The sequence below is a fragment of the Accipiter gentilis genome, chromosome 5 (genome assembly GCF_929443795.1).
Source record: "Accipiter gentilis chromosome 5, bAccGen1.1, whole genome shotgun sequence".
NCBI classification, from domain to species: Eukaryota; Metazoa; Chordata; class Aves; order Accipitriformes; family Accipitridae; genus Astur; species Astur gentilis.
The window spans coordinates 18,147,150-18,165,817 of NC_064884.1; the positions used below are offsets into that span (position 1 = coordinate 18,147,150).

At 43.3% G+C, this 18,668-nt stretch overlaps 1 protein-coding gene and 1 long non-coding RNA gene across 3 annotated transcripts in view; one reads left to right on the forward strand and one right to left on the reverse strand.

Annotated features, from left to right (window-relative positions):
* Positions 1–1,361: 1,361 nt before the first annotated feature.
* The window catches only part of LOC126038436 (uncharacterized), a 47,250-nt gene continuing 29,943 nt past the window's right edge, over positions 1,362–18,668 (reverse strand). The window contains exons 5-6 of the long non-coding RNA XR_007505999.1: positions 2,587–2,710; positions 1,362–1,564 (exon numbers count right to left, since the gene is read on the reverse strand). This is a non-coding gene — a long non-coding RNA (uncharacterized LOC126038436). The remainder of the gene's footprint in view (positions 1,565–2,586; positions 2,711–18,668) is intronic.
* CNRIP1 (cannabinoid receptor interacting protein 1) lies at positions 5,901–13,634 on the forward strand. Of its 2 annotated transcripts, XM_049800163.1 has the most exons (4): positions 5,901–6,105; positions 6,258–6,530; positions 7,238–7,382; positions 12,161–13,634. In XM_049800163.1, exons 1-4 carry the CDS (start codon positions 6,074–6,076, stop codon positions 12,323–12,325), a joined length of 615 nt encoding a protein of 204 aa, XP_049656120.1. In that variant the 5' UTR covers positions 5,901–6,073; the 3' UTR covers positions 12,326–13,634. The 2 variants fall into 2 exon arrangements, with proteins under 2 accessions (XP_049656120.1, XP_049656121.1); XM_049800164.1 differs by lacking the exon at positions 5,901–6,105 and having other exon boundaries at positions 6,117–6,530.

The following is an 18,668-nucleotide window of genomic DNA, read 5'->3' on the forward strand; positions in this document are numbered from 1 at the left end:
GCTTTGTGTCACATGTACAATAAAGAATCTGCCTACCAGTCCCAGGGCCTGGAATGAATTGAAGATGCATTCCAGAGTTGAGATGAGTTATATTTCTGCGAAGGCTCCTTTCATTTCCCATAAGCCTTAAAATGATGCTCGATGGACTCAGGAGATTCTTACTGTATAATGTCTTTCTTGGTCAGTAATTCCTTTTGCTTTAAGAAGGTGAATGATTTCCTTCTCTTCCCTTTCACTCCAGTGGTTCCATCTTTGGGAAAAGGCACACTTTTTTTTTTTTCCCTGTGATTGGATAACACAAAAATACAGGTCATAGACAACCACAACTCAGATTAAATACCTTTCACTGTACGGCTGGTAGCCAAACTATCCCTTTATTAGCTGGTTTGAGGCCATAACACTACAGAGCTGGGGGTAACCATTAGAGAACAAGAAGCGGCTCACAGTTAGCTCTTCCTTCTGTCTCTACCTTGCTGTCCCTCAGACCTGAGGAAAGGAAACCCTTTCCACAGCTGGAAGGGTTATGGGGAACAAAGACAAAGAAATCTGCCAGCATTTTCCTCCCTGCAGGCAGCCTCTGAGCAGGTTTTCCTGCTCGCCTGTCCCTACTGGTTCAGTGTTTGTGCTGAGTCAGGATGACAGGGCCCTGCACGATAAATTGATGATATAAAATGTCCAAGGACAGATCCTCTTCAATAGAATATCTGTATGACCTTATACTAAAAAGTGGTTTAATGTGAACAGAGAAGGATGCTGACTCCACAATTTCACAAAAGCTCAGTTTCTCATTTACCTGCATGAAAAGCCCTTGGAGGTGTGAAATGTGATTTTAGACACAGTGGCACCAAGCCAATGACTCCACAATTTCACATTAGCTACTTAAGCAACTCAGTGTCAAAGCATAAAATTACCTCCATCCAATATTAGCTGGAAGCAACTATTTCTATAACACTTCTCTATATTGTTTCTATTTCATCTTCAAAGCTCAGCTACTCCTTCTGCCCTTCTACCTATGTGTCCAGAACAATCCTTTTCTTTTAACACTAAGGCTTGGTTTCATTTATGGCAGATCACCACAGGGGAATCAGCACTTCAGCTTCCCCCAGGCAGAAATGGGCTGATCAGCTAAATCATTCATGTGAAGCAAAATGGTCCTTAATCGTACAGTGGCCATGGCAAGTGTGAGGGACAGCCTGGACTGCTGAAGCACATCTTCTTTGTGCAGCCATTCCTAAAGAGCAGCACCAGGCATAAGAGAGAGGAAGAGCTGTATTTCTTCCAGCTCTCCACAGAGGGGAGGATAGAGCCTTGTCTGGCAGAAAGAGAAAGTAACCTGCATTGTGAAAGCCTGCTATAACTTACCCTGTTCTCCCCATTTCTCTCTGAAGTAGGTAAAGGTGCATGATGCTGGATTAGCAACATTTGTCACAATAGCACAATCTGCAACAGAGCTGAGTATCTTGGCTCAGTTTACTGGCGAGTGATCTGTTCTTGTACAGGAGATCTTGCTGCTGTATTTCCTCAGAGAATTCTGGGGTTTTTTCTGCTACTTCAAGGTCCACTCCTGCAATCATTAAAAATAAAATTAAAAAAAAAAGCAATCAACCACATTTATCTGAGCGAGAGATCTAGCTGAGAGACTGATGGGCATTTATACTGAAATTAAACATGTCATCTGCAAGGAAGACAGGCGGTTTCTCAGCTTTTTACATCAGCTTCACTGCTCTCTCTACTAGCCCTTGCAGAGCTGTTCTTCAAACATGTTTGCTGCATTGTAAATGCCATAAGCCCACTCCATCTGTAGCAGAGCACGTGAGTTCTCCATAAATACGCATCTCCAGCAAATCCAGCTGCATTTCCAGGGGAAATGAAATCAAATGCTATATGTTCAAAATTATTGTCTACATGGGAAAAATAATATACACAAGTGGTTTGCAAAGGTGATAGAGACTGGGCCCAGCTTATAGTTCAGTAAAACCCTTTCTCACTTTTGCACAGAGGCAAAGGTCTCAAAAGAATTACAGTATTAAATTGAGAGCTGGCAGGTGCAAGTCTCAGCACAATTCACTCCATACGAATAACACATATGGCTATTTTTAGTGAATGAGAGATTGTGGCTTTGCATTCACTTCTTGAAAAGAAATCCCAAACCAGAACATTTCCAAATTTGTCACTGTGTTAAGAAAGGAATCAAAGAGGGGCAAGCATGAAAAGACTATTACAGGTATTGTCCATGTCACCTTGGAATCTGAATACTGTGGGTTCGCTGTCATAAATTAACTGTCCTGTTTGGACCTCAAGGCACATTTCATATATTTAATTATTGTGGAGCTATGCAGCAGGATTAGTGCATTAACTCTAAGTGGGAAGGCTTGCATAAATGGTAATACTGAAAAGCTTATACAGTTGACTTATTATTACTCATAGAGAGATCATATTGAGTGGATGCAGTCGAGAGACCAAATGGATTTCTCCAGAATGTTTTCTAGACAAATTGGACCAGCGCAAAGCATAGGCCATGGCTTATGTGCATATTAGCTCTGACTTTTAATTGGATGCATCCAACCTCACCTGTGACATACTCACCTCTCCCCTACACTAGTTCCCCATCAGAGATACATGCAGGCAATGTAGCCGCAGCAGGGAAGGCCTAAGCACAAGAGAGAGGTCTTGGAGGATGAAGCTGCAGTGTGAGAAGACTTTACTAGTTCTGGGAAGAAACAGAAAGATGACAATAGCTGAGCATGCTGGCTGCAGCTTACTTGTAGGAGCTCACCACTCCCTTCAAAAGCACTAAGGGGTTCACCAGGGCACAGGGGAGTGCTGTAATGTTCCTGCTCCAAGTGAAGTGAATTAGCTTAATGTACACCTTGCTAACTCCAGACAACAGGCTGGGAAGCCTCAAGTGCCAGGGGAACAAAAGGTAGATTTGAAGGACTGAAAAAAATCCAAAAAAAGCATTTTTGCATTTTACAAAGACATTAAAGATTCCAACCCCCAACCCTCAAATGTAGGTGTAGAGAATGGTGGAATGGACACAAATTTATCTGGAAGTAAATTACTGCTGTGGCTTAGGAGAAATGGGACCTTGTCCTAAGCCTATGATCACCTATTTAGCTCTGAATCTTGTAAACGTCAGCCCATTTGCTCTGTGCTCCTGGCAAAACCACACTGCCTCCTTCTTCCTGCAGGTATTTTGCTCCCTATAGAATATCAAGCAATTAATTTCAGGTAACCATACAGCAGCCTGGGGGTTGGGACCCATAGAAAATCCCCATGGAGACTGGAAGGGCATGGGTTTCTCTAGCCAGGGGCCATCCAACCACTCTCAGTGAGGGGGCAGCCCACAGCATCTGGCATCTCCATAGGGATGGGCTGAGGTCAAGCCAGGTAGTCAGCCTACAGGTCATGATCAACAGCATCTATGGCTGGATATGTCTGTGGCAGAGCTGGAAACCAGCACTCCTAAGCATAACTCAGGAAGAGATTGAAGGCCCAGGGCTGAGCTGAAATAGGGCCTGTGGGCATAGGTGTGGGTGGAGGCCCCAGGTGGCTGGGGCCATTAACGTGGGCAGCAACAAAACTAAGCTCCCAGAAAGACTTAGCAAAGGCAACCCCTTTGTCAGATGGATAAAAAGAAAGGCAATGCCTACATTTAAAATTTCTTCTTCATAAATGTTCTACTCTCACCATGTTTCATTTTCACATGGTAAAACAGTTACTCAGCCTATGCACACGTAATCCATAATATGATGCGTTTTTAGTTCTCCCTCATGTTTGCCACTTTTTGCCATAGCAGTCTGGAATAAAGTCACAGCCTGAGCTGTGTCAGAGAAAGATGATCACTCAGGCAGAAATAATAAGGGGAAAAAAAACCTCGTTATAGATCTGAGCTCTCATGTACTTGGGAAACTAATTGCAATCAATGTCTTCAGCTACACACAATTTACTACAACATGATATGTCTGGCCCATGAGCTGAGTAAAACTGATCCCTGGCAATGGCCATTATTCTTCACACACCACTTTAAGTGATACTATCAGATTCCCCATGTGTAAGGCCTCTGTGATTTTGTACTGAATTACATTTAAACTTACAGAAGTGGGAATTGCTGCAAGCAAAAGTTTCAACAAGCCACAAAGTGCAGCAGTTTCACCAGAATAGAATGAAAAATGAGAATTCTCTTGCAATAAGCAAAAAAGATAGGTAGAAACGCACATGTGGTCTTCTTTTGCAGGGCCATACTGTTATGAGCTATGTGTCCATATATAGCAGCTGCTTCCTTATCTGAAAACCTATGTATACAACTTGATTGTCTGGTAACTTCCACGATATTTTCAAGGCCATTCATTGTTGTCCTTGACAATGGTTGGAGGGATTACTTTTACCTAACTTTTTGTGGACTGCTTTTGAGGACCTTTAAAGTCAGCAAAGATCTTTGCAATAATTTGTTGGAGTTCAGTGTATGATTCATGATCAAATGTTGGCTCCCACTGTGGAATGAGTTGCTCCTGCAACTTACTGCTTGATTAGATGCAACTACTCTTTGATTAGGTGCCCTTTGACAATACAAGAGTCTTAGGTGACTGACCAAACCCAAAAGATTCTTCTCATATATTAATGTTGATAATGCCACCACTTCATTGTACATAGGGAAATGTTAGGGGTTTTTTTAATAGCATTTGTTTCACTCTTGACTGTTCAGTGGGAGAAGCAATTACTGCATTGTGTAACAACCTCCCTATGGGGGACTCTCTGCTGCCAGTTAGCGCCATCAAAGGTAGGATGTTACTTACGAAACTCAACACATACACAGTTCTGAGAGGCAGGGATCATGTCCTACCCTTATCTTTGCAGAAACCTGGCTGCCTGGCCACTTTATGAAGCATATTCTTAGCTAATCAATGCAAATACAGTAGGATTTTTTTTTTTTTTCAGAGCTTAATTTTTCAGCAGGATGTATTCTTTTTCTTAATGTTCACAATAAAATTAATTCACTAATTAACTTGCATGCACAAAGAAAGGCACCTGGGTAATGCTATATCTTCCATTTGGCTTAGCAATACTACTACATTTTACCACCATGTGTGCATCCCAGCCTTAGAAAAACAAAGAAAAGTTCAGGTCCAGTGCAACATGCAGCTGTGAAATTCTCCTAACAAAATCATTAACTCTGCCATTATGTCCAATCAAACAAAAAATATATTTGTGGCCCGAGTCCTCTGTCAGCCATAACAATGCTGAAGTTTTACCAGCAAACAAGAACAAATGCAAAGGAATGGAAGGGATGTACAAACCTGCTCCTGGGTTAAAATCAATCTAACTGTTAGACAGGCATGAGACCTGTGGAAAGTGGAATTATGGTACAACCTCCAGTTTCAGAGATCTTTCTCTTTGAAAAAATGGTACCAGCCGTAGGTAAAGAGTAGTATTAGACTCAAAGAAATGAGATTCTGATCTGCTACTGCAATTACGGTGGGATTTTTTTTCTATTAAAATAAGAAGATTGCAATAAAGTGATTAAAAAAATCCTAACAGAAACCCTGAACCAAATATTAATATTGACTGTTGACTTCGGGGAGCAAGAAACTAACCCTCAGTCTAGCATGGTGGGCTCACAAAAACCTTTTGCCGTACAGGGAGAGAGAAGAGCCACAAAAACACGTCTTTGCTCTCCGCCCTCCCCTCCCTCTCAGGCAGCTCTGGCTCCTGCGTGCCGCTACGCAGATGCCTCAGCCCACCCTCAGCCCGCGGGAGACGGCTCCCCGCGGTGAAGGGATGGATCAGCAGGGTGATTTGGGGGGGGGGGGGGGGGGGGGAAGGAGGCCCCTCTCCGACGGGACCCCACGGCGCGCTGCCCGCCGGCGGAGGAGCCCTGTGGGGAGCTGCCTGCCCGCGCCGCTGTCCGCGCCCGTGGTGCTGAACGGCGGCGGCGGCGCCCGCCTGGCACGGCACGGCACGGCACGGCACAGGCCCCCCGTGCTCCCCTCCGGGACGAATGACGGGATTAAGGCTGCAGTAATCAGGGCCGGATTTACTGCCTGGAAACCGGCTGCAATCTGGGCAGCTGCAAATGTCCCCCAACCCGGGTGATGGGGCGGAGGGGTGTGTACATCCGCTGCCCAGATGCTGCGCCGCGATTAGGGGGAGGGAAAAAACCAAATATATCATCCGCTGCTTTTGGGAAGGGCTGGGCTGGCTGGGATCCGGCAGCCCCTCCTCTTCCTCCTCCCTCCTCCTCTTCCTCTCCCTCGCAGCCTCGCTCTCCTCTCCCGGCCAGCCGCCTTCCGCGGAGGGGGCGAGACGAGCGCAGAGGCCGCAGCCCCCCCCCCCCCCCCCCGGCGACAAGCGATGGACGACATCCCCGGCCTCGTGAAAATCAGCGTCTCCCTCAAAATCCAGCCCAACGACGGGGCGGTGTATTTCAAGGTGGACGGGCAGCGCTTCGGCCAGAACCGCACCATCAAGCTGCTGACCGGAGCCAAGTACAAGATTGAGGTGGCCCTTCGGCCCGGCACCGTCCAGGCCACGTAAGTACAGCAGCCTCCCAGCTTGGGGCAGCTTCCCCGGCCCTCCCTTCCCCGCTGCTTTATTTTTAGAGGTTTAATATTTTTTCCTGGCAGGCTGACAGCACAGGGTTTCCATGATTTCTCCCTCCCCGCCCTTTTGCTTTGGTGGCCCTGTTTCTAGGTCCCTGACGAACTGTTGCCAGTGCTTTGCCTGGCTGGCTCAGAAGAGAGGCACATTTGGGAGTCACTTCCTTCCCTCTCCCTCCCCACCTCCCAAGAGAGCTCTTTCAAGCCCAGCTCCTTTTCTCCCTCCTTCCCCACGGTTCGCCCTGGAGGCAGAGGGAGAAGGCCCCTCCAGCCCTGCATGTCAGAGATGCATCATGCCCAAGCCTCGCTGCAGCATGGCAAAGCAGAGACTGCGACTAGGGAGGATGCACATGGGGAACCAGCTCTGGGTGGAGGGGCACGCCTGGAGAAGAGATTCTAATAACCTCTCCCCAGCTACTTGACATCAGATCCCTCCTGTCTTTCCTTTCTACACCTTCCCTGGGTGACTGCAGAGCCCTGACATTTTTCAGGGGCCCCAGTGAGTCAGCAACACCTGCAGGTCTGCCAAAATCCCTGAAGCATCCCCCAGCACAGAGGCTGCCAGGCCACATGCTTGCTTCAAGCTGCCAGGGAAGGGGACCTGCAGCGCTACTGAAAGGATGGATCCCGTCTCTTTACAGGACAATGGGCATTGGGGGCATCAATGTCCCACTGGAAGAGAAATCGAGGGATGCACAGGTGGTCTCTTACACAGGGATCTATGACACAGAAGGGGTGCCCCATACCAAGAGCGGGGAGAGACAGCCCATCCAGGTCAACATGCAGGTATGTGTTTCTCCAAGCCTGGCATGGGAAGACAAGGGAGGGCAGCAAGGGGTTGACTCCCAGAGAGGTCTTGAGGTGAAATATTCCAGGGCAAAGTCTGATCAAGCTGCTGCCCTCCTCTCTGCTTTGCATCAGTAAGACCGCTGGTCAGAGCGTAGCTGGAAAACAAAAGCCCTGCTTCCCAAGGGGAAGCCAAGAGAGCAGCAAGGGCCAGGAAGTAGTAGGGGGATTTCTAGAGACGTGCAAAGCCCTTTGGGGTGCTGCAGCAGAAAGAAATGAGAGCTGAACATCTCGCCTCTTCTGCAGGACATATTATAGACTTACGACAACTACCACAAAGGTCCCTGGCGAGGAATCCAAGCCCAAGCCCTCCGCATACAGGGACCTCCCCTTTTGCCTGCCAGCACTGCCAGATTTTCTGGAGCACAGCATGCCCCAAGCACAAGAGATGACTACTGTCCCCTTTTACCTGTCATCTGCAGGATGCCTGAGGGCCTGCCAGAGGCTGAAAGCATGCATAAGAACAGCACCTCCCTCAGGCTGTTGTCTCCCTTTCCCCCTTTCCCCATATGCTTCCATTATCACATTATCTCTGCATCCACAAACCTTAGTTCTTACACAAGTGGCTCCTCACTCCAACCTTGAAGAGAAGTTCTAAGAGTCAGAATCAGTATATGCCATGGCCCCAAAGTGAGATGACAAAAGCTCCAGCCTGTAAGGCAGCAGGGCTGACAGAAGATTGGAAGAGCAGCAGGCAGATTTCCACAGCACTCAGGGTGAAAAGCGAGATTTCTTTTGTTCTGGCTTTGGTTTGGTTGTTTGTGGGGGTTTTTTCCCCTCTCCTGATTACAGTTGTGAGGGATTCCTGCTGTTTATTCTATGCTTCCTGTACCAAAATGGGGAAACAGGGCAGTAAGCTATCTTCATCTGAAGTTCTCTTAAGAGTCTGTTCCAACTTATACATGTTTAGGACCTTGCCAAGCCATATTTCAGCTTTTATCTCACATTTGCTCACTGCACACAAGATTTCATCTTTATCTTCACTATTTTTTTCTGGAATCATCATTTAGCATGGCAATCCCCTTCTGAGTAAGAACTGTAACATCTCCATTTGGAGTTTCTAATAACTACAGCATGCATAACTTAATTTTGGAGACCCACATCCCATTAACAGTTACCACTTCATAATCTTAGGTTAATAAGACTACCCTGAAGTATTTGACTACGTTAATCACTTTTCTATACAGTCACCTCCTTTTAACACCTAGGAAAACCAAACACCCAGTATGACTTCTCAAGCAGAACAGGGCTGCTGGATGCCACTGTTAAGTATTGCAGTTTTATTTCACAATGTCCTTACACCAGGAGGTGAAAGGGCAGCACTGCCCCCAAAAAAAGCTGCTTTGACCAAGGCATCCCTATTTTGATAGCCACCTTTGCCCTTAAGAGTAGCACTGATGTGAACTCTGAAAATCTGAAAGTTTAACTTTTCTTATGGAGAAAACCAAGTCAAATCACAAATGAAGTAATTCCCAGAAATGCAAGGAGGGTCTGATTTTCAGGTACAAGCTCCAAGATGGTTTGTTGCAGCATCAGAGTAAGTAGCCACAATATTTGTCCAAACAGTTGCTTCTACCAAATCAAATCCTGGGATACTAACCATGAATCTAATATGATTTTCAAGCATTAAGTAGGTCCTCAACACCTTTTAGGATTTGATCTTGATAGATAGGTTCTTCAGTACAGACTTAAGTGTCCACAATTGATAATTTTAAGTATTAAATATAGGCAACTCAACAGGGATTTACATGTTTAACTCATCATTTAGCTGCTTAGCTAGATGGAGCCATAACAGATTTAGGGAACCGAGCTCAGATACCACAGTCCCAAAACTGCTTCTAATACCTACTTCCTGAATCTTCAAAACTGGGCTTATTGCTTACAGCTTTAAATTTTCCTATTTCCTTCAACTATGAGGAACTTCTGCCTCCACTTCCTTTTCTAGAACAGGCAGGATCCTGATGCATCCTAGGGAGATAAGGACACTATTTACAGCATAAAATCTGAACTCACATTAGAAATAGATTGTGAGGTCAGTCCTGCAGTTAAAAACTGGTCTGATACTGCCAATCTAATGCCCGAAAGACAGAAGGTCCATAAAGGTCCTTAAGAGTTTGTTTCCCATCTGCTTTAAAACTTCAAACAAATAATTCTTTGTGCTCCTACTCTAACTGGCTAGTAGACATCTGACCTGTTACAGCCATAGTTTATGCATGTAAAACAACAATCCTATTTCTGAATTCCAGAATCTGAGGATGCATTTCTGTTACCTGAATGCTCAATTATGTGCACTATCCAGAAACTGCTAAACTGTCTAGCAAATAGTGTAAATTAAGTTAGAAACCTCCCTTTGGGTCTCATTTTATTCTTGGTCAGACTAGACTAAGATTGAATAAAGAAGCTAGACCTCTATTCCCAGTAATAAATAGCCATTAAATCATCCTAGCATGCAAATTCAGAGGGAGTGATTAAATAACCATTCACACCTATAGCACTGGATGACAGAGAATAGCAGACAGGGAAATAGGCTTCTAAGCCTGGCCTACAAAGAGTAGGACCCATATACAGCCCTAGTGGAGGAGCCAGGATTCAGCTGCACAAGCCATGAGAATTCAGGGGAGGTCTGAGGATGCAGAATGCTCATTATGCCACAGAGCTGCTGCATCTGCTAAGTACTGGGCTGGGGGGGGGGGGTGGTGTGGTGGTGCGGGTGGGGGCGTGGCACATGGTACTGGAAAAGCTCTACAATTAATTCTTTCCTCCTCCTGGAAATCCACAGCAGCCAAACTACTCAGGGTAGCTCAGCAATCTGGGTTGTTGGAGGAACATAGAATTTTTCTTCCTCTATCTTGTTGAAATTCAGATCCTCCATACATTAATGAAATGAAATGCTGCTCTTGTATCATATCACCTTCTACAAATGCTATTAGTAATGCCTTTTCTTCCTCAGTTTCCACACTGAGGATGGCTGATGCTCCTTTTTGAAAATTTCTCTTTGTGGATTGTGCACAGTAATATCCAATGTGCTTAACTTTCACCATCTTGCATTATGAGTATATCAGGAATACTATCAAAGATGATTAATAAAAAAAAAATAATAAATCCCTATTTAAGGTTTTAGTTGCTGGGAGAGATAAAATAGCCTGTACGTCTGATTCTTTCTTTGTCAAAGGAAGTAGCAGAAATATTTCAGCTACTCCTTTAAGGTAACACTTGGAACTGGAGCCAAATAAAAACCTTCCACTAACAGCACACAGCAACTCCTGCTGTTGTCAAGGCTAAATTTAAGTTACCACAGTAGGCTGAGGGAAGGTTTAGAGCAATGTCCATTACGCAGCAGCAGCTTACAAACTGCATCTTGAATTAAAAACAAACAAACAAACAAACAAACATGTCCTGAGAAAACCGGACACAAGAAGGCTCTGCTTGCAACTCAGGAAGAGTCAGGAAGGGCTTTCATATGGACTTTGCAAACGTGGTTATAATAGGCAGATGATCAAAGGTCAGCTCACAGGCACATGATGGGAATGGAAAACAGTCAAGTGAAGAAGCTGTCATTAAAGTGAGTGATGGAAATATTTAAAAGAAAAAAACATTGAAGAACAGTGCTGTTCAGTAGCACTGAATCCACTATCTAGTATCTTCTAACAACATAACACAATCAACAAGCCACACTACTGGGACCAACAGCAATACATACAGGCTTCACACCCATACTTCAGATTCTCTGCAAGGTCTCAGGGCACAGGAACTCAAATTTTATATCACCATTATAAATGAAATCATAATCTGTCCTTGAAAGCCTCACTCATAAGGTTTTTCTGATACTGTAAGCGTGTATAGCAATGGCTAAAAAAAAAAAAAAGATTTTATTCTACAGAACTTACTATAGACATAGTCTCATTCACTTCAAAGTTGCAAGCACAATCAGTCAACTTATAGTCAATCTCTCACTACTCCTTCACTGTATTAGACACTTACCTGCTAAACACACTGATTATCTCCTTCCTAGCTTCCGTTACTCATATCTGTTTGAAAAGCTGCACTATCACAGTACAACTAGCAATTACAGAAATGCACAAAGAACTTCTTTTGCTTAAGTTTTGTGTAAAACATGGAACAGAATCCCAGGAAAGGAGTAGGTGGTCTAATAGCAGCATGTCTCAGTCAAGACACTGTAAACACAAGGTTACAAAATACAGGGATGTTAAAGATTTCAGATTGAGCAAAAGAAAAAAAAAAATCTTCCCAATCCTAACTGCAGCCTCTAGGTATGGTATAAAGGTGAAGTGATGGCCTGTATCACTACAGATCACTGCTACATGATCATACAGTACATACAAGCCACTTAGAGATCATCGGGCCAACTACTGATGTGTCATCTTAGGAAGGATTACAGTTTTGAGTCTTGCTGTTAGGAACATTTATCCATATGGGAACTTGAACATTTTTACTCCCTTGCCTTTCCCAGATAAAAGTGCAACAGCACAGTACCTGGAGAATCTGATCCTTCATGTTTTATATATGCCTAAGCATAAAAAACTTTATGACTGCTAGAGCAGGCTTTACAGATCTTTGATTTGTTGACTTGAGGAACAATGACCCTTATATCAGCAGGTTTATGTTCCATATTTTCATAAGAGTGTTGTTTCTCATTAAGATAGAGAAACCAACAAAATAATCAGCTCACTAACACTCATATTGCCTTTTCCTCACAGTTTAACGACATTGGCGTTTTTGAAACAGTCTGGCAAGTCAAATTCTACAACTACCACAAACGGGATCATTGCCAATGGGGAAACAGTTTTGGCAGTATTGAGTACGAATGCAAACCAAATGAAACGCGCAGTCTTATGTGGATCAATAAAGAGACCTTCCATTGAAGAGATGCAAAACCAATACTGCTGGACAATCTCCCTAAAGAAAAATCTACCTTTTTAAACCAGCAAGAAGCCTTAACAAAGGCATACTGTACTGTTGCTTTGTTCCATAAGGTTGCAACAATTATGTTGTATATACAGGTGGTGCCACTAAAATCTTCGCCTATTACTGTATTTTAAGTTTACCATGGCATCTGCAACATTCTTTATCTGCCACCCTAAGAATACTGAAAAGTTCATAGTAAAGAATATTTGATAGCTGGGTAGAAAGTCATACCATCATAATACTGTTGTAAGTATTTGGATTACTCCCACTAAACAGTTCCACTAGATGTAACAACTTTTGTGAAGTGTTTTGCTTTTTTGCTTAGAATTTGGATGCAACATCACATTGGTGATTTCTGTATTTATATTTGTGTTTGCTCCTAAATTGGTGTGCTTGCTCCTCCAAGCATTTTGTCATACATGTCATCCCAGTGGACAGCAAAAAGTGCAAATTATGGATACTTGTAGGTTTAGCTAAATGGCAGCTACTGCACTGTTGATATTGTGCTTTCATACCAGGGGATTTGGAAAGTCATTCTCCTGTTTGTTAAGTGCTGTAAGATATTCTGTGAAAGGTTTGCTAATTTACCAAATCTCTGAAATAGGATTCTTTCTTGTTAAGTACCCCAGTCTCTGAAATAGCTTTAGGAGACGGTATAAAACATGCTAACCTGAATGAAGGAAAAGCAATAAATCAGTTATATCAAAGACATTTAACAACATGGCTAATATCTATCTTAAGATCATATAGTATTCTTTAAAGATATAGCAACCATACTTAATTTAGTTCTTAGAATAAGAGTTCTGATAGTAATCTCCATTTTTGTTTTAATGACACATTGCTCAAATCAGTAAAATCCTACAAATCAACTTTTTCAAGTCTGATCACTGTATTGTATCAAAATCAACAGAATTTGAACAACAAACAGTCAGCAGTATGAAGAGAGTACAGATCCCAGTGCATGTTTATACATGCATTGCACTCTTTCAAATAAAGAGAAGCATGTAAGCATTTGCATGGTTATGACTAAAGGTGCTACATAAACACTGGATCAGTGTTTAACATATAAAGACAATGAAAAGCAAATACATCTTTTCTTTCAGTAAATAAAGCAGGGAAACAAATACACTGTCCCATCCCCAACTTGGGCTGAAGTAAGCTGTCAGTTCTTGCATATCTGTTATTCCTTTTGTGAATAATTTGTAAATTGTGTATGTAAATGGTAACCATTACTTTTGATCTTTGTAATAAAGGACTTAAACAATTTCTTCTCTAGTATGGCCATCTAAATAAGTTGAAAATACTGTATCCAAAAAGGCAGTGGTTTTAGAAAGTCAGATAGCAGAGGGGACAAAGTCAGTGTGTTCTGAGAATCCAGTCCAAAGTGCCTCATGTTCTTTACCCAAAGCTACTGTTTCTAGGCAATACAGATCCAATGTGCTAGAATGCAGACAGTTAATGGGATAACACTTGTAGAGCTTATTGATAAAATTCAACTGCATTTTGTTCCACTAACATAGCGTGGAAAGTAGAGATTTAGGACAGAAGTGAAATCCCAAAGAAATATTTGCTTCTGTTGAATTATTAATCAAAAAGCTTGACTGTTTGCAGATTTCTGCAGACAAAAGAGCCTAACAGTAGCACTGATGTAATACAGCACTGGAACAATGAGCAAGCCAGCTGCATCTCTACTCTGAGTCAATATTACACAGGCAAATTTCACTCTGATGAAATTCTAGAAATAATCTTCTGCATAAACTTCTTTCCTAGACTTCTTCTAGACTACAGAAAGAATTCTTCAAAATGAGAAAAACTGAACTGAGCAAATCAAATGTAATCTGTACTTCAGACAGAAGTGTTATTGCCAGCACTTTAGCAGAAGTTTCTAGGTAACAGGCTTCAATGATACTGAACTTCCAGCTTTCAACCAGTTCTATATGTGCACTACTAGAAAGCAATTTTATTCTACAACAATTGGCATACTTTGGTTTATTTTGTTTGTACATATGAACTGAAAACACATCAGCAAGAAATATGTATGATACATAAACTAACAGAGAAACTTCTGTCCTAGTAAAATTAAAATGTGTAAGACATGCCTTCACTTTGAGTTCAGCTTCTACGAAATCCTTGGCCCACAAGGTCCTAGCTCTCGAGCATTTAAGAAATGTTACAGTGAATAAATCTAGCCTATCCTGGCACAGGAGGGCTGTTACTCTCAGCTAGCTGAAAGCACACCCTTCCCAAGGTAAATACTCATGTCCATATTAATGCCAAATAGGGCAGCTCTTTTCTTACATGCTGTAGCAATCAGTTCAGAGGCTGGCCAAGAAACACGTTGCAGATGGAGTGAGTTGCTTTTAAAAGGAAGGAGAAAACAGCCAGACTTGTGTCTTGCAGGCCCCATACCCTGAGACTGAACATTGCTGCCCAGGATTGCAGCACCCCTTTTACAGACAGTGGCAGTGATAAAAAGGATGAGGACTGGTTAACAGCTGACCTTGGGGAAGGTGTAAATGGTGTTTATCAGCTGTTATATCCTTCTCCCGTAGATGAGGTTTAAGCATACAGAAGCGTGGCTTGATGGCCTTGCATTATTCCTAAATAGAAGATTATTCACGTGATGTTTGTTGAGTACCCATACCACCAGCACTGATACTCTGCACATGTAAAGCAAAATAGTCCCATCAATTTCCCCTTGCTCAACAAGTGCCTTGCTAACAATGCTAACATTTGCTTCAGTAAAGGAGACCCAAGACTTTAGCAGTTCCCTGGAAAGTAATATTTTTAATTTCTTTCGTCCAGGACAACTCTGGTAAATATTCATAAAGCTTGAGTCACTAAAAAATTGTTGCTGAGACAGTTTGATGCATTATTCAATCAGCAGCATTTAATCTCCAGCCAAATTTGTTCTTTACACAGCTTTTTCTAATTAGTATTACCTTTTTTGTACAGAACTCCAGAATTCAGAACAGGGCACAACAAACTAAGCTTATATTTATATTTATTTTTATCCATTACAATATCAGAAAATGCTGACAATGCGTCAATCCACCTGAAACCACAAAGCACTCATATCTGAAGGTTTTATACATGAGTCTTCAGGATTTTTCTCATGAAGTGTCCACCTTTTGTTTTCAAAAGAAAGACTGAAACAAACATACTGAATCTTTCAGAGTCACTTTTTCATCTATATTTAGGTAGCTGTTAGCACTTTCAGACTGCTGAGTAAAAGGATCCAGAAGCAAGTTTAGTCATGATTATTACAGTTGTGATCCTGCATAGGGCTTGCATTAGATCATTAGTTTGAACAGGGCTTTATGTTTAGCACAGCTCCTACAGGCTTTGCTATTTCCTACCATCTGACTACCTGAAAAAGAAATAATACTGCTAAAGTCTCTGTGCCCTACTAACACAAGTTAGGGGGGTTTCACTGGCTTCAGCTGAGGCTCTGTCCATTGGTTTGCAGATGCAGAGTGACCCTTCTGATCCAGACTAGCAGAGTATCAGAAAACCTCATTTATTACATTCTTCCTGTAAAAGACATGAACAGAACTTCTGTACAATAAAGCTGTAAGTTTTGTAATACAAGGCTTTTACATGCTAGCAGAGGTTGGTTTCCATTTGTTTAAGAGTACCTGCCTCACTTGCTATGTAAAATTTTGATCCATGTGCTATGTTGAACAGTTCTATTCTTCTACAGTCACCATATAAAGCTTTGGCTAAATAAGGATGTGGCACATTGTGAATGCTAACTTCTTTTTGAGATCTGAAACAAGTGCTGTGGCTTTCAGAATTCAAAGCATTGAGCGTTGCCTTAATAGCTGTGTCAACCCTGAAGCACAAAGCAGCAGTATAATCATTTACAAATTCATGTTTTCCCTTAGCTCTACAAAGCTCACAAGTGGTGATTGGAAAGTCCCTTAGTGCAGCTAATCCAGATCTTTGGCTAGGAGAGACAGGCACTCCTGCCCACGGGCCTTCCCTGCGGCATGCTTGGCAGCTTTTGCCAGCATTCCTTGGACTGCTTCCTTTTCCCCTCTCCCTGAGACCAGCATTTAAGGCTTCAAATCCCTTTGAGCCCTGGCTTTCAGCCTGAGGAAATTAAGGCTGCATCAACCCCGGAAAAGCCAAATCAGACCTCTGCATATTTTTCTCTGTTCCTCCCTCAAAGTTGTTGATTATTTCTCTTACTAGTCAACACAGCTTAGTTCTGTGCACTCATATAACCTTCTCTGCCTCTTCCTGCAGAAGAAATTCACAGGGATTCCAATTGTATCCCAACTATGAATAAGAAAATGACCAGCTGCCAAAAAAATAAAGAAGCCAGACTGTAGAAAGCACTGCTAATGGTCAGTGGTGGAGGTCCTGCAGCATCTGCCATTACAGTGCTGAAGAACTCAAGACAACTACACAGATTGTTTCCACGGTGCGCTAACACTCACTGAATTTCTCTGTATAATAAGATAGAATCATAGAATCATTTAGGTTGGAAAAGACCTTTAAGATCATCAAGTCCAACCATCATTCATGCCCACTAAACCATGTCCTGAAGTGCCTTGTCTATGCACTTTGTCAATACCTCCAGGGATGGTGACTCAACCACTTCCCTGGGCAGCCTGTTCCAATGCCTGACAACCCTTTCAGTAAAGAAATTTTTCCTAATATCCAATCTAAACCTCCCTTGCCGCAACTTGAGGCCACTTCCTCTTGTCCTATCTCCAGCCACCTGACGGAAGAGACCAGCACCCACCTCACTACAGCCTCCTTTCAGGTAGTTGTAGAGAGCAATAAGGTCTCCCCTCAGCCTCCTTTTCTCCAGACTAAACAGCCCCAGTTCCCTCAGCTGCTCCTCGTAAGACTTGTGCTCCAGGCCCCTCGCCAACTTGGTTGCCCTTCTCTGGACATGCTCCAGCACCTCAATGTCTTTCCTGCAGTGAGGGGCCCAAAACTGAACACAGGACTCGAGGTGCGGCCTCACTAGTGCCAAATACAGGGGAACAATCACTTCCCTAGTCCTGCTGGCCACACTATTTCTGATACAGGCCAGGATGCCATCAGCCTTCTTGGCCACCTGGGCACACTGCCGGCTCATATTCAGCCGGCTGTCAACCAGCACCCCCAGGTCTTTCTCTGCCGGGCAGCTTTCCAGCCACTCTTCCCCAAGCCTGTAGCGCTGAATGGGGTTGTTGTGACCCAAGTGCAGGACCCGGCACTTGGCCTTGTTGAACCTCATACAACTGGCCTTGGCCCATCGATCCAGCCTGTCCAGATCCCTCTGTAGAGCCTTCCTACCCTCGAGCAGATCAACCCTCTCTCCCAACGTGGTGTTGTCTGCAAACTTACTGAGGGTGCACTTGCTCGCCTCGTCCAGATCATTAATAAAAATACTAAACAGAACTGGCCCCAATACTGAGCCCTGGGGAACACCACTTGTGACCTGCCGCCAACTGGATTTAACTCCATTCACCACATCCCTCTGGTCTTGTCCATCCAGCCAGTTTTTTACCCAGCAATGAGTACACTTGTCTAAGCCATGAGCTGCAGTGAGTTGCACCACTCAGGTATGAGTACATAGATACAAACAGATCTCCATTGGAGACAAGGCTTAAAAGCAATGACAGCTTTTCCATCAATGTTGCTGCCAAAAATCTGAAATTAAAAAACTAATTCATAATGGCACAACTGTATTGAGCAAGTGTAAGGATTTGATATTCTGGTTTTTGTCATTTGGACAAACTTGAGTCTCAACGCTACCACGTATGAGTGCTTCATATGCTATCCACAATGCCTTTGTTTCCCTCCCTGAGAGAACAGACACGCCTACTTTACCCCAAATAGCAAGAAACAGGCTGGTATCCCATCCAGTAACTTCTGCAGCCTTTGAACAATCCTCAGAGAAGCAATAATAAACTGTTAGTTGATGATGATGAAGGCAAGAACCATATGACTGCGTTGGAGGTAAGATGGACCTTCTGCCCATTCTCAGCACGGTAAGGTGCCATCCTGCTGTTATGGGAGTGACTGTGATAATGTCATCAGTGATATCTGCATTAAGCTACAGTGTATGTGCTACAAGGACCAAATGTTCTCAGAAGCCTGAACTGAATCATTATGAGTTTAATGTGAACCCCAGAGGGTCTTGTCTACAAGGAAGTGGCAGAGGCATGCAATAATATCACAACACATACTATTTTCTGACTATGATGGCACTCTTCCGCTCAGTCTAAGTTGCTATGCCAACAGATCCACCTAAGGTACTTCCACATTTCGAACTTATTGTGGAGAACAAGCCCTGGC